Source organism: Lithobates pipiens, unplaced genomic scaffold, assembly GCF_037356315.1.
Source record: "Lithobates pipiens isolate NorthernLeopardFrog02 unplaced genomic scaffold, aLitPip1_a1.2 Scaffold_18, whole genome shotgun sequence".
In the NCBI taxonomy this organism is placed as follows: domain Eukaryota; kingdom Metazoa; phylum Chordata; class Amphibia; order Anura; family Ranidae; genus Lithobates; species Lithobates pipiens.
Genome location: NW_027507758.1, coordinates 374444725 through 374460767, shown reverse-complemented (window position 1 = coordinate 374460767; position 16043 = coordinate 374444725). Strand labels below are relative to the sequence as shown.

Genomic DNA, 16043 nt, shown 5'->3' with positions numbered 1-16043 from the left:
CAGCGGTCTTTCAAACTTTTTTGGAAAAAATACACAGATAAAAAAACAAAAACAAACCAAAAAAAACACAACTGTAAAAAGTTAGCCCATTTTTTTTTTCATCCAAAAGTTTTGATTACCTGTTTTTGTGTAATTATATACACCACACCGCCGATAGCGTGGGCGGTAAAATACCGCTATTTTTAGCAGCGTTTTACCGCCGCGTATTTCGGGCGCTAGCGGGGCGCTTTTACCCCCGCTAGCGGCCGCGAAAGGGTTAAACCCGCCGGCAATACGCCACAATAGCGGAGTTTTGTCGGCGGTATTACAGCGCTGCCCCATTGATTTCAATGGGGAGCAGCGGTGGAGGAGCGGTAAACACACCGCTCCTTCACCGCTCCAAAGAAGCTGCTGGCAGGACTTTTTTCTGACGTCCTGCCAGCGCACCGCTGTAGTGTGAAAGCCCTCGGGCTTTCACACTACACACAATGGTGCAGCTTCTTTAGGGCGTTTTGCAAGCGCTATTTCTAACGCTATAGCGCCTGCAAAATGCCCTGGTGTGAAAGGGGTCTTAAGGCTGCTTTCACACTGGAGCGAGCAGGCGTGGATGGTAAAACGCTGCCAGTTTTAGCGGCGCTTTACCGTCATTTTAGCGGGCCACTTATAATTCAGCTAGCGGCCCAGGAAGGGGTTAAATGTGCCCGTGAAGCGCCGCTTCCAAATCGCATTGCAGGTGCTTCGGCAGCGGTGCCCATTCATTTCAATGGGCAGGAGTGGTGGAGGAGCGGTATACACCACTCGAAAGATGCTGCTTGCAGGACTTTTTTTTAACATCCTGCCAGCGCATCTCCTCAGTGTGAAAGCACTCGGGCTTCCACACAGACTGCAGGGGAGCAGTTTTGCAGGCACTTTACAGGCGCTATTTTAAAGCGCCTGAAAAACGCCCCAGTGGGAAAGGTGTCTAACTGTTAGATTTTATGAGATGAAGGGGAAAAAAATAAATCTGCCTAACATATCGGCCCCCCAAAAAAAAAAAAAAAAAAAAAAAAAAAAAAAAAAAAAAAAAAAAAAAAAAAAAATCGGCATCATATATCAGCCGTGGCGATTTCTAAATATCGGCATCGGCCAGAGAAAAACCCATATCGGTCGACCTCTAATTTTTAGTATACTGTATAAATGTAAACGGTCCCAAAAATGTGTCAAAAAATTGTCCGATGTGTCCGCCATAATGCTGCAGTCCCGACAAATAAATAAAAATGCTATAAATCTATCCCCTATTTTGTAGATGAAATAACTTTTGCACATACCAATCAATATACGCTTATTGTGATTTTTTACCAAAAATATTCTTTTAAATAGCGACCTAAACTGAGAAAAAAATTTGCTTTTTAAAACAAAAATAAAATGGGTGCAGCGTCGCACTAACGCACAATTGTCAGTTAAAGCGACGCAGTGCCGAATCGAAAAAAAATGGCCAAGCTGGCCCAAACAAAATATTTCCTTTACCAATAGATGCAACTGTGCTTTGTTCTGTGTTCTGGCAGAGGTACGGGGATTTCCTGTCTGCAGTTCGAAAGAAATTGAGTCGGGCAGAGCACTTTTCAGCCATTCACAGGAAGCCTGTATTCAGGCAATATTCAAGTATTCAGTCTTCTCAAGCATTACATATATTTAACATTATGTTTGGCCCTTTTGGTGATGTCAAGGGCCGCATTTAAGGTTCCCTTTAGCTCATAAGTTGACAACCACTGCTCTACACTCTCCATCCCCTGATCCCTGCTGTACCTACCCAAGATGGGCGATACATGGTCAGTGCCCACGCAGATGGTGTGCAGCTGTTTGAAGGATTTAAAATCTCTGCTCTTCTCCCCCTTTACTCTGCAGGGATTCCAGGTTACCTCAGAGCACTTTTGATTAGCCGACACTGGTGCTGACCAATAAGAAGTGTTTTGATCTGTCCCAGAAGCAGCAGCCTTTTTCAACCAGGGTGCCTTAAGGTGTCCTCAGGGGTGTCTTGGCAAAATGCCTAGAAAATACCCCAAAAAATTGTACACAAGCCAACAGGTGGATCAAGCCTGCCTATTAGTTACCTAAAGCCACAGGTTTTCATTGCGCAGCATTACAACCTTCTAGCTACCAGTGTCCTAATAACCAAGGACATAATCAGCCGATAAGGAGCACATTGGGCACCTGCACAGCACCCTCGTTTGTCCCTCTGCATCAAGACTGGGGTCATATTAGCTGAGTGAGATAGAGAAACCTTTTAATACTAGTCAGTACCAGTGTGCAAAGGTGTTTGCTGTGGAAGAATAAACCACTGCTAATGTTGGGAGTCCTACGCATATGGGTGTGGCTGCATTATGAAAAGCTATACATTGTGTTTTTTAAATTTTAGAATGGGGTGCCTTGAATGAAAAAAGGTTGAGAAACACTGCCCTAAAGAATAAGGTCACAGAACCCCCATCGTACTCCGCTTGAGTGCTTCCATCAGTATATAGCCTCCTTCAGTCTGGACTATCAGATATTACAGCCACACATATGGTTACTAAAAAACAGGCAAGACTAGCTCAGTTATAAAGCGTGAACATGGAATGTTTATTTGAACAAACACACCCAAATATATAAACCAGGAGAACATCTCTCCTCCCCCCCCCCCCCCCCCTTCTGATCATATTACCCTAGCAATACAAACTTTAACCAGAAACAGAATTAACATAGCAAATTAATTAGTCCCTTAAAGCAGCCAAGGTGACTCCCACCTGGCCATTGTTGTGATTAATCAGGATTTCACTACAGGTCAGACTTGTAGTCACCAAGCCTCACACAGTAGATTATACATTATCACAAGTATAAACACAATACACCTTCACACAATAGCAAAGCTTTCAGAAGCAGACGGATCGTTTCCTACATTGTACAGAGGCCAATGTGATCAGTTCTTTCAATTAACATGTATAGTTCAGAATCAAACAAACCAGGAATAGTCTTTGTATTTTTCCTGAGAGATATTGTGGATAAATATTACTGTTCCATTTTATGTAATCCAAGCCACATTCTTAATGTCCAATATTTTATTGGTCACCCTGTGCCCCTAATAGACACAGGGTGACTAAGACATAGGAGGTGCATGGGTAGCTGAAGCAAGGGTTTCCCAACCTCTCCAAAGGATTTGGGTTCCACCAGCCCCCCGCTCATAGTGACTCTAGTCACAGGTGCCTTGACTGAAAAAGAGGTTGAGAAATACTGCCCTAGAGAATAAAAAGGGAGAAAGGTGGGGATGTTTAATTCCTGGACTGCTACACTGGTTGCTTGAGCACTGACAGTGCATCACCCACAGAGGTAACGGGGGAGGGGTGTTCACTTACCTAATCATTTTTTTCTGAATAGGTGAACACTTTTTTCTCAAAAGATTTTATTGAGAGAAACAAGAACAAACAAAACCAGCACAGTTGATTCCAGATGTTACAACATCGACAATCACATATGCAATCACAATCCACTATTAAAAAAATCCTTTAAAATGCTAGATTCCTCCCCCCCCCCCCCCCCCCTCACATTACCACACCTTTAAATTAGAGTATTATGTCTAATTTCTCCCTAAACCAGTAAACACCCTAAATAGTTCACTATTTTTAATACAGATGTGGATCCTAACACTAACTATTTAAAGTGAAAGTAAACCTGGATTTAGGTCTTAATCAACTGACCAAAAAGGTTTATTACAAAGAAAGTAACATAGGCTCTGATAGTCAAAAACAAGTCTTACCGTAATCACCAATCTGGGACAACTGTATTGGAGCCTCGAGTAACACCTGGTCCTGTGAAGGAACTTTATGATTCTCCCTTAGCAAAATTAAAATATCACAATGTTAATTTACATGTGTGAACTGTATTACCTATTATATACTGTAGAGTTAGAAGTCTATACTGGAAAGTTCATGGCTTTCATGAGTTACATTCACCAGATCTACTTACAACTGCATTGTTCTGTACATCCTCTGACAGATGTTTTTAATATCGTCGTCATCTTTTGAATCTCCAGATACATCCTGTAGTAGCTCCCCCACTGCTTCAAAAAGATCATTCTCGGATTCAAAGTCTGATATCCCACTGTCCAGGACATCTGGATAGAAAAATATGTTACAAGTGTGACGAGGATAGAATTGAAATATATTGTTACATATCAGGATGTGCTATTTATAGACACCAACAGTCAGTGAGGTAGATTTACATTGGTGAGGAACAATCTTCACACAATAAAATGTCTGAATATTCACTTAAAGTATCCATTCAAGTAAAAAATCGAATTCCCGTCTACTTCTTTTACCTGCACACTTGGGACTCTTTCACGCAGGCGGACCGATGGGTCAGACCTAATGGGACCCTCGAGTCCGCTCTATGGAATAGCAGGTGTCCGTTGACAGCTGCCGAAATCCGATCCAGTCTTGTCTACCAAAAACATAAGGATAAGTTCCTCATCCATCTGGCAGATTGGATCAGATGGCAGTCGGGTGTAAATGTAGAGGCCATTCCTCCTTTTTGTGAGTGGTGTACTCACGTTTGTGAGATACTGTACGTCAAACCCAGCTGGCCCAATGTAAGTGTGCAAAAAAATAAAAAAATAAATATAGAAATCCTGGAGTTCTGCTTTAATAAGATAACGGACATGAACACAATGTAGAGCTCACGCGCAGGACCGTACATAGCCTAATATAATGTATTTTTAAACCAGGTACAGCTGGGCATTTCCATTTAGCAGGAAGTCTGTGCAAATCGATGACAGGCTGATAGGATCTGTAGCTGTAATTGCTCATTGAGCAGGGAGAAACGTGCGCCCGTGGACGTGAAATGTCTGCATCTAGGGGCACACATTGTGCCTTACCTAGGAGGTAAATAGCTGTGTTTGATTGCATGCTAATAGCTGCAAACAATGTCAGTGCTATATACAGTGAGGGAAAAAAGCATTTGATCCCCGGCTGATTTTGTACGTTTGCCTACTGGCAAAGGAATGAGGAGTCTATAATTTTAACTGTAGGTTTATTTTAACAGTGGGAGACAGAGTAACAACAAAAATATCCAGAAAAACAAATTTCAAAAAAGTTATAAATTGATTTGCATTTTAATGAGTGAAATAAGTATTTGATTCCCTATCAGCAAGATTTCTAGTTGTCTTCTATAGTCCAGGTAATCCAGGTGTCTTCTATACAGGTAACGAGCTGAGATTAGGAGCACTCTCAAAGGGAGTGCTCCTAATCCCAGTTTATTGCCTGTATAAAAGACACCTGTCCACAGAAGCAATCAGACTCTGATCTCTCCATCATGGCCAAGACCAAAGAGCTGTCCAAGGATTTCTGGGAGAAGATTGTAGACCTACACAAGGCTGCAATGGGCTACAAGACCTTCGCTAAGCAGCTTGGTGAGAGGGTGACAACAGTTGGTGCGATTATTCACAAATGGAAGAAACACAATATAACTGTCAATCTCCCTCGGTCTTGGGCTCCATGCAAGATCTCCCCTCGTGGCATTTCAATGATCACAAGAACGGTGAAGAATGAGCCCAGAACTACATGGGAGAATCTTGTCAATGATCTCAAGGCAGCTGGGACCATAGTGACCAAGAAAACAATTGGTAACGCACTACAATCTGTAGGACTGAAATCCTGCAGCACCTGCAAGGCCCCCCTGCTCAAGAAAGCACATGTACAGGCCTGTCTGAAGTTTTCTAGTGAACATCTGAATACCTCAGAGAACTGGGTGAAAGTGTTGTGGTCAGATGAGATGAAAATCAAGCTTGTTGGCATCAACTTAACATGCTGCATTTGTAGGAGGAATGCTACCTATGACCCCAAGAACACCAACAAACATGAAGGTGGAAACATTATGCTTTGGGGGTGTTTTTCTGCTAAGGCATAGGACAAAGTCACTGCATCAAAAGGGACAATGGATGGGGCCATGTACGTCAAATCTTGGGCGAGAACCTCCTTCCCCTCGGCCAGGGCATTGAAAATGGGCCATGGATGGGTATTTCAGCATAACAATGACCCAAAACACACGGCCAAGGCAACAAAGGAGTGGCTCAAGAAGAAGCACATTAAAGTCCTGGAGTGGCCTAGCCAGACTCCAGACCTTAATCCCATAGAAAATAAGTGGAGGGAGCTGAAGGTTCGAGTTACCAAATGTCAGCCTCAAAACCTTAATGACTTGGAGAGGATCTGCAAAGAGGAGTAGGAAAAAATCCCTTCTGAGAGGTGTGAAAACCTGATGGCCAACTACAAGAATCGTCTAACCTCTGATTGCCAACAAGGGTTTTGCCAACAAGTACCAAGTCGTGTTTTGCAAAGGGGTAAAAATACTTACAGTGCCTTGAAAAAGTATTCACACCCATTGAAATTTTCCAAATTTTATCATGTTACAACGAAAAATGTAAGTGTATTTTATGTGATAGATCAACCAAAAGTGGCAAAATGTAAATAGTGTGGCGTGAATTTGTATTCAGACTCCTTTACTCTTATTCTCCCAACTAAAATCTAATGGAACCAATTGCCTTCAGAAGTCACCTAATTAGTAAATAGTCCACCTGTGTGTAATTTAATCTCAGTATAAATACAGCTGTTCTGTGAACCCCTCAGAGACTTGTTAGAGAACCTTAGTGAACAAACAGCATCATGAAGGCCAAGGAACACACCAGACGGGTCACGGATAAAGTTGTGGGGAAGTTTAAAGCAGGCTTAGGTTATAAAAAAAAAAATATCCCAAGCTTTGAACATCTCACAGAGCATTTTTCAATCCATCATCTGAAAATGGAAAGAGTATGGAACAACTGCAAACCTACCAAGACATGGCCGTCCATCTAAACTGACAGGCCGGTAAGGAGAGCATTCATCAGAGAAGCAGCCAAGAGGCCAATGGTAACTCTGGAGGAGCTGCAGAGATCCATAGCTTAGGTGGGAGAAAATGTCCACAGGACAACTATTAGTCGTGCACTCCACGAATCTGGCCTTTATGGAAGAGTGGCAAGAAGAAAGTCATTGTTGAAAGAAGTCATAAGAAGTCCCGTTTGCAGTTTGCGAGAAGTCATGTGGAGGACACAACAAACATGTGAAAGAAGGTGCTCTGAGACCAAAATGTTACTTTTTTGCCTAAAAGCAAATGCAATATGTGGTGGAAAACGAACACTGCACATTACCCGATCACACCATGCCCACCGTGAAAAATGGTGGTGGGAGCATGTGGGGAGGCTCTTTTTCAGCAGGGACAGAGAAGCTGGTCAAAGTTGATGGGAAGATGGATGGAGCCAAATACAGGCAAACTTAGAAGAAAACCTGTTAAGAGTCTGCAAAAGACTTGAGACTGGGGCAGAGGTTCACCTTCCAGCAGGACAACAACCCTAAACATACAGACAGAGCTACAATGGAATGGTTTAGATCAAAGCATATTCATGTGTTAGACCGGACCAGTCAAAGTCCACACCTAAATCCAATTGAGAATCTGTGGCAAGGCTTGGAAATTGCTGTTCACAGACACTCTCCATCCAGTCTGACAGAGCTTGAGCTATTTTGCAAAGAAGAATAGGCAAAAATGTCACTCTAGATGTGCAAAGTTGGTAGAGACATCCCCAAAAAGACTTGCAGCTGTAACTGCAGCGAAAGGTGGTTCTACAAAGTATTGACTCAGGGGGGCTGAATACAAATGCATGCCACACTTTTCACATATTTGTAAGAAATGTTGAAAACCATTTATCACTTTCCTTCTACTTCACAATTATGTGCCACTTGGTGTTGGTCTATCACATAAAATCCCAATGAAATACATTTACGTTTTTTTTGTGATAGAATGTGGAAAATTTAAAGGGGTGTGAATACTTTTTGAAGGCACCGTATTTGACTCATTAAAATGTAAATCAATGCATAACTATTTTGAACTTGCTTTTGGATTTTTTGTCGTTATTCTGTCTCGCTATTAAAATAAACCTACCATTAAACTTATAGACTGATCATTTCTTTGTCAGTGGGCAAAAGTCAGCGTGGGACCAAATAATTTTTCCCTCACTGTTGGGATGAGATCAGACGTGTTCAGATCCTATTCCAACCCACCTGAGCAAGCCCGTCAGAAAACTGTCACTGTACTGAGCCAGTCATAGGTGGACAAGACCTCAGGGTGGGGAATACCTCAGCCACTTATGATTGGTCAGGACAGTGACCACTTCCCTGAGGGTTCACGCACCGGGATTTGGACTGGGATCTGAAGACGCCTGAGCTCATCCCTATTGATTTATATGGGCCACAGGATGAGGAATACCTCAGCTGCTTATGATTGGTCAAGACAGTGACAGCTTCCCTGCGGGCTCACATATCTGGATTGGGATCTGAAGATGCTTGGGCTCATCCCTATTGATTTGTACAGGCCACAGGGTGGAGAATTCCTCGGCTGCTTATGATTGGCCGGGACAGTGACAGCTTCACTGCTGGCTCACATACCTGTATCCCGATTGGGATCTGAAGATGCCTGAGCTCATCCCTATTGATTTGCATGGGCCACAGGGTGGGAAATACCTCAGCTGATTATGATTGGTCAGGACAGCGACAGCTTCCCTGCGGGCTCACATATCTGGTTTGGGATCTGAAGATGCCTGAGCTCATCCCTATTGATTTGTATGGGCCACAGGATGGGGAATACCTCAGCTGCTTATGATTGGTCAGGACAGCGACAGCGTCCCTGCAGGCTCACATATCTGGTTTGAGATCTGAAGACGACTGAGGTCATCCCTATTAATTTGTATGGGCCACAGGATGGGGAATACCTCAGCTGCTTAAGATTGGTCAGGACAGCGACAGCTTCCCTGCAGGCTCACGCACCTGGATCCAGATTGGGATCTGAAGATGCCTAAGCTCATCCCTATTGATTTGTACAGTCTCTCTGTGGCTGATCAGAAACAGCTTGCCAACAGATATCGGCTGATCTAGGTTATGTACAGCCCTGGATGTGTAGGCATGAGCGATCTTCATTGTATGAAGATTCAGAACTCCTCTGGAGGTCATAAACCTGCCCTAGTTCTCCTATTTTACATAGCATAACAGTCGTTTAGTGTATCAGCTTCTGATTGCAGATATTCAGATCAATAAAACTACAAAAAAAAAAAAACGGAAAGATGTTACAATTCTTCTAGTTCCCATAACCACTCATCACTACTATTCATACAAGGAGGGCTGACTTTTACATGGGGACTAGGATCTCCATTGAGTCTACTTGGGCGCCTCCAGCTGCGATGGGACTACAAGTTTCAGTAGGTCGCCTCTGGCTAGCAAGGCATGCTGGGACTTGTAGTTTCAGCATAGATTGATCGGCTACGTGTTCCTATAGGAAATCCCCAGACAGGAGGCGCATGTGTTAACGCTCCAGTGTCCTAGCCATGAAATACTCAGGCCGGGTACGTGTCTGTGGGGGGGCAGTGAGGTCGGTGTGGCCGGGGTATGCCCTCCAGACACAGCTCCAGTCTCAGCCATTCCTCTCACCAGTCACGTATTGGAAAAGCTCGGCATCCAGCTGCGGGAACTCGCTCCTCAGAATCTCCACGAAGGTCGCCATGTTGGCCGGCCGGCAACGCGCATGAGTACAGGAACACCGGGAACGGAGAGGCTGACGGGAAATGTAGTTCGCCGGCCTGGTAGGTGGTGACTGCAGTCAGGCGAGGGAAGCTGAGGTAAGAGAGGGTGGGAATAGAATAGGTGTGACGGCTACGATGGATATACAGTGAGCACGGGTAGTTCGTTTTTATGAGGTGTAAAAAAAAGTGTGAGTAAGGCGTTATGCACATTAAATGGCTTATTTCCCCTGACAGCATCAAAAATACACATAAGCCGTGTTTTTCTGGTGCATTTAGACGCGTTAAACTATGGGCAAAACCTTTTTCAATTTTGGATAGAAGAAGGGTGGGTTATAACCCCTGTTTTTTTTTTCTTTTGTACCATCTGTGTCCCATTGGGGAGATTTCCCTTCACTTCCTGTCCCTAAGTCAGAAGAGGAAGTGAGAGGAAATCCCTACAAATTAAGGGAATTCCTTGGGATCACTAGAACTAGTGTCACCATTGGAAGATTTATTACTGTTCTGGGGGACAACCCAAACGTTGGGATTTTCTTTTACTTTCACGTACAACGATAATAGAGAAAGTGAGTCTCAGCGATAAAAACTGACAAGCAACCTAATCCCTCTCCGGTCTATCTAAAAGTAAAAAAAATAAATGCTTTTTGCCTTTTAGTTATACTTTAACCACTTCAGCCCCGGAAGGACTTACCCACTTCCTGACCAGGCCATTTTTTGCAATACGGCACTGCGTCGCTTTAACTGATAATTGCGCAGTTGTGCAACACTGTACTAAAATAAAATTTATGTCCTTTTTTCCCCACAAATAAAGCTTTCTTTTGGTGGTATTTCATCACCTCTGCGGTTTTTATTTTTTGCGCTATAAGCAAAAAAAGACAGACAATTTAGAAAAAACAAAACAATATTTTTTATTTTTTTTTTCTGTAATAAATGATCCCAAAAAAATTTTTCTTTATCAGTTTAGGCCAATATGTATTTTTCTACATATTTTTGGTAAAAAAATCTCAATAAGTGTATATTCATTTGTTTGCGCAAAAGTTATAGCGTCTACAAAATAGGGGCTATATTTATGGCATTTTTATTACTACTATTATTATTATTATTATTTTTTTTTTTTTACTAGTAATGGTGGTGATCAGCGATTTTTAGTGGGACTGCGATATTGCAGCGGACAGATCGGACACTTTTTTTGGGACCATTGACATTTATACAGTGATCAGTGCTAAAAAAAAAAAAAAATACACTGATTACTGCATAAATGTCACTGACAGGGAAGAGGTTAACACTAGAGGTCAATCAATGGGTCAAATGTGTGTCCCTGGGAGGTGTTTCTAACTGTGGGGGGGATGGGACTGATTGGAGGGGGAGAGAGAGATCGCTATTCCTGATTACTAGGAACAGCAGATCTCTCTCTCCTCACCTGTCAGAACAGGGATCTGTCTGTTTACATTGACAGATCCTCATCCTGTGGAACAATCACGGGTGGCCGGCGGACATCGCGGCCTCCCACAACTCCTAAAGCGCCCGACATACGCTTACGGAGGTTTGCGCAGCCATGCCAACCTGCTGCCGTATGATGATGGCGGGTGGTCGGCAACAGGTTAAGCGATTGGACGTTCGTTCATTTCAGGCTAAAAAAAAAAAAAAAAATACACAGGGTGTTTGAGAAGTGTTGTCTGTTGCAACATGAAAGCCTGTACAACACATCCTAAATGCTCACTAACACTATAGGCATGTTAATGCGCTTTTAAGCTACTTTAAAATTTAACGCAACGTGACAAGTGATCGATTCGCCGCTTTAAGGGAGGCACTCTGAATCGTAACTGGTAGGGCCTGCAAGTGATATAATAGCCTGGGCATAATGTTCATTTTTATTATGCTGTATCGTCCAAACCAGAAGAACATACCCTTCTGCCAGGTCTGTAGGTCTTTTTTGATGTCCGCCAACAGGGGGGGAACGTTGGTAGGAAAGATATCCTCCGTCCTACAGGGCAGAAGGATGCCCAAGTATTTAATGTAGGATCCTGCCCATTTAAAAGAGAGAGGTGGCCATTCACTTTTACTTGAGCTGAGGGTCAGGAGTAGATTTCTTGTATCCAGTTCATCATTCACTGGCCTAGTCCTACATGACGGAGGGTCTCAATCGAATGCCTTTTCGGCATTGGTCGAGAGGAGCAGTATCAGGGGTTCTCCGTGTTTTAGCAGCATGGAGAAGGTTAATTGCCTTGGTGGTGTTGTCCCTCGCCTCCCTCAAGGGTCCAAAACCCACCTGATCCGAATGGATAAGCATTGGGATCAACTTCGACCAGCACATTGAGAGGACCTTAGTGAAGATCTTTAGGTCCACGTTGAGTAGGGATAATGGTCTATAGTTCTGGCTCTTCTGGTCACAGCAGTCAAAAGTTGTATTCCCCTGTTTTGGAAGTGGATGGAGCCTCCAGGAATGGCTGTCTGGTTGAAAAAAGTAGCGGATATTAACAAAATGGAAGACCTGGTGGCCACAGATAGGGGACTCAAAGAGCAGTTCCTCAAGAAATTGGTTTTATTTGCACAAGTTCTACTATTCAGAGGTGCATGCAAAGCTGATATAATTCTTCTGCGAATGGAGAAATCCGGGATTACTGGGATGAGGACGGAGAGACTGGAGGAAGGTTCCTTTCCCCTACCCCCTCTCACCCCAATTCCCCCCTCCCCTTCTTCTTTTTTTTTTTTTTTCCTCTTTTCCTACTTTGCTTTCTTTCTTAGTTCTTCTTATGAGCTGTTAGACCTGTGGGTCACATTTATCTCGCTTTCTATTTAGAATAAATTGGTGTTAAAACATCCAAAACTATACGGGATACAGCTAGCTTCTCGACCCCGAGGTCTGCTACCCAACTACGATTATATGTTTATATTACCAGTTGTTCCATGATGTATGTTTACGTGGCCTGACCCCCCCCCCCCCCCCCACCAGTGGCTATTGACAAAATCACATACAGGTATGTGATTTTGTGCAATAGAGCCACCTTGCCACAGTCTATGTACGGCAGGCGACCAGGAAGTGGTTAAGGGGGAGTGGCAGGGGGGTGTCCTATGCATACTGTTGCTAATAGGTGTCCCTCATTCCCATCTCAAAAAGGTTGGCAGGTATGCAGTATTAGTGTAGGTGTGAATATGTTTATGTGTTTTCAGCTTTGGATATCAGTCATAAGGAGGAAGTAAGCACTTAGCATGTATTCTGGCAAGTGAAGGACTTAGTACTGTTTGCTACTGGACACAAAGGCAGCAGAGCGAATGAAATGTAGATGCAAAAAGTGTTGGGGATTTCTAGACAGGGAGGCCGTATAATCTTTTATTCCTTAAAAGTTGGCCTTATTAGTCTTCAAGGGGCCTCAGGACAATGAAAGTCTAGAGAATTTACTCTCCTAGCCCCTGCAATGCTGGAATTTGGCACAGACTAGTGGACTGGAAAAGGAGATTGTGTTTTAACCTGTTCCTCTCCTGCCATCCATGTTGCAAAAAAAAAGGAAAATAATTGGTTTAAAAATGTATTGCACAGCAATACAGTATGGTGAACAATAATTTATATTGGAGTACTCCCATTTTTTTTTTTTGTTTGCAAAAATGCAATTTATATATTTATTTATTTTTTCAAATATAGTTTTATTGAATCTCAGAAAGGGCAAAGCCACGTAGAGACAACAACAAATATATATATATATATATATATATATATATATAAACTTTGAAAATTGCAATAAAGTAAGGTACAACTAATCTGACAATTATTCGAGGTAAACATAAGAAAAACCCCAGATAAATTCTGCATTGTAGAATAGTTGTCATTGCATTAACAAAAACTTATCTGTAAGATGTAAGGCTGCCCAATCCCATTTTCCATTTTCTAGAAACAGAGTTAGAAAAATGGTTAGTAGATAGTTCAAGAAATAAAGAAGGGGGAGGAGAGAGGTGGAGGAACAACAAAGAGGAATACAAGACACGTGGCACACAATAGAATTCTTGTATTTTTTAGCAGGGACGTTTAAAAGATGTAATAAAAAGAAGGCTGGATCATAAGGTATCTTATACTCTTTTGAGTGATTGTTTGGATTTTAGTTCAGAAGTGTATCATCCTAGGGCAGGACCGGAATATGTGTAGCAACGTTCCCTCGCTCTCCTGGCATCTCCAACAACAGAGGTGGTGGGAAAGCATTCGTGTAATCTAAAGGGGGTAAGGTACCATCTGGTCAGTATTTTATTGCTGCTTGCAAGGAGCATTCAGAAGAGTATATGTTTTAAATAGAACCTGGGGTAGCGTTCCCATGTCTGAGCAGTAATCCTCAAAAGTTGTTAAAGCGGGGTTCCACTGTCTACTAGTTTTTTTTTTTTTTTTGGAAAATGTCATAGATTATTCTATTAAAATGTATCACTCACTTGTTCCATTTTTAGACTCTCCTGCTGCCGGTTTTCAGGACATATAAAAACGTAAAAAACGTGCTGATGGTTGTCATCTTGCCTGTGGGTATGTGAAGCCAACAGGCATCCTCTTCCGGGACACTGTGCTGCTGATGGACCAGCATGCACAGCCCATTCAAGCGCCGATCTTGCGCATGCGCAGTTTATTCAAATTGGAGTGCCGACAAAAACTCAGGTTGCCATCACAACGGGCGGCGTCTTAGGAAGTCCCGCCCTGTTGTGATGGCAACTGAGATAATCGCACGATAACTCGCGCCTGGCCACCGCACAGACTCCTGGGAACAAGAGGATCCCAGGAGACAGTGCGGCACAGAGGAAGCGTAGACCTAGTCACTACAACCCCGCCCATATCTGCAGCAACCAGAACCCGGAAATGGCCTGTACCAAAAGACTGAGCAAGTCACCAGAAAGGTACAGGTCCTCTTTATATTTCACAGAGAGAAATAAGTATAGGGAGATAGTGTTTATAATTTGGATGGAGCTCTGCTTTAACTGGCGGTGAAAACCCTGTGGGTTGGGTAATGAGTGCAGGAATTGGTTTAGTGCAATTTTATATTTTAAATGGCTATGGATGGTAACTGGAAAAAAAATGTAGCGCCGGTACTCCTGATGAGTACCCGCTATGTATGTAAATTTAGTTTTTGCCCAAAACTGTAGTTGAGTTTTGGGGTTAATTGTGTGAAATGATGCTTTGGCATCAGTTTGGCTGGGCTGTATCAAGGTTCTGCCTGGTCATAGGTGGGGTTTGCAACTGTGAGAGGCATTAGAACGCAGTATGGTTGGACGCATTGGGTACCAAACTCTCTCTCGGAGATAATCGGTTGGCGCGTTGGTTCCGCTATGTATTCCAGGAGAGGGTACTTAAGGTGCTGAAGTCACGTAGTTCTGGGTTCTGGTCCAGAAGTTGTTGCTGACTCCATGGTCCTGGTCCTCCTGACCAGCCCCCAGAGGCCCTCATGGCCTGGGGTGCGGATCCATCAGTTTCCGAGCCTCAGAACTGGGTAGTTCGAGGCACAGTAACTGGAAGGAGAATTCTAAGGTGTTCCGGTATCTTGGGTTTGGAGAGGCCCAGCAACTCAACAAGCAACCAGGGGAGGACTCTTCAGTAAGAGGGCCACGCACGAGGCTGGCTGCTCGTGAAGAGCCTGGAAGCTGAGCTGTTAAGCACACTAATTGAATCTGCATTTCTTACGGTATCGCCGGACCCGCTGCAAGATTCTGGTACAGTAAGAAAGTTCTACCTCTATCCTTCCGTTTGCAACTAAGTTTTCAACCAAGTCTGTGGCAGAGACTTTGCTAAGCTAAAATTATTAGTTGGCTGCTAGTATCCATAAACAAGGATCTATCCGACAGTTAAGAATCCAGTTGCGAGTGGCTATTCCCTGGATTGTGTACTTTTATTGAAGTCAGCAGTTCCAAAGTACCTGAGCTATACTTCTTCCTTATACCCTCTATTCCCAACTGAGAGACTGAGTTCTGTTTAATCGTTTTATGCAAATAAAAACCCATAAAAGGAATTCAAGTGTGGTCTCTGCAGTTACTGGGCCATCAACCTTGGGAACCCCTAGACAGGAACAACAAGTTACAAGCTGGAGGAGGTAATCGGTAAGCCCAGAAAATTTAAGCCGCTCCTTCGGGGGTCAGTGCTACAAACATTTTTTTTTTTAATACTCTTCATCTTCTCTTTTTAAAAAAAAAAAAATAAATAAATAATAATCTTTTCATACAGGCAAACATAGGAGAAATAATTACATGAATATCATAAGATACAACAGAAACAAGAATAGTTTCCTAAATTGTTACAAAAAATCATATTCTTTGCATTATAAAAAATAAATTAATAGACTCCTCAGGTCTCTGCAGTCCTGACTATACGATGATCCAAAAAAAAAAAAAAAAAACACAAAACACCACTATAACTTAAATCTATATAAATGAAAAAAAAAAAAAAAAAAGAGGGAAAGGGAGAGGGAAAAAAAGGGGGTGAAAGGAGGAAATGGGGATATAG

General features: G+C 42.9%; 1 protein-coding gene across 1 annotated transcript in view; it reads right to left on the bottom strand.

Moving 5' to 3' along the window:
• The window catches only part of ABCF3 (ATP binding cassette subfamily F member 3), a 46925-nt gene extending 37278 nt beyond the window's left edge, over positions 1-9647 (bottom strand). Inside the window, exons 1-3 of the mRNA XM_077487716.1 lie at positions 9492-9647; positions 3955-4102; positions 3746-3822 (exon numbers count right to left, since the gene is read on the bottom strand). Coding sequence (XP_077343842.1) covers positions 3746-3822; positions 3955-4102; positions 9492-9564 — 298 coding nt within the window. The 5' untranslated portion in view covers positions 9565-9647. The remainder of the gene's footprint in view (positions 1-3745; positions 3823-3954; positions 4103-9491) is intronic.
• Positions 9648-16043: the final 6396 nt, after the last annotated feature.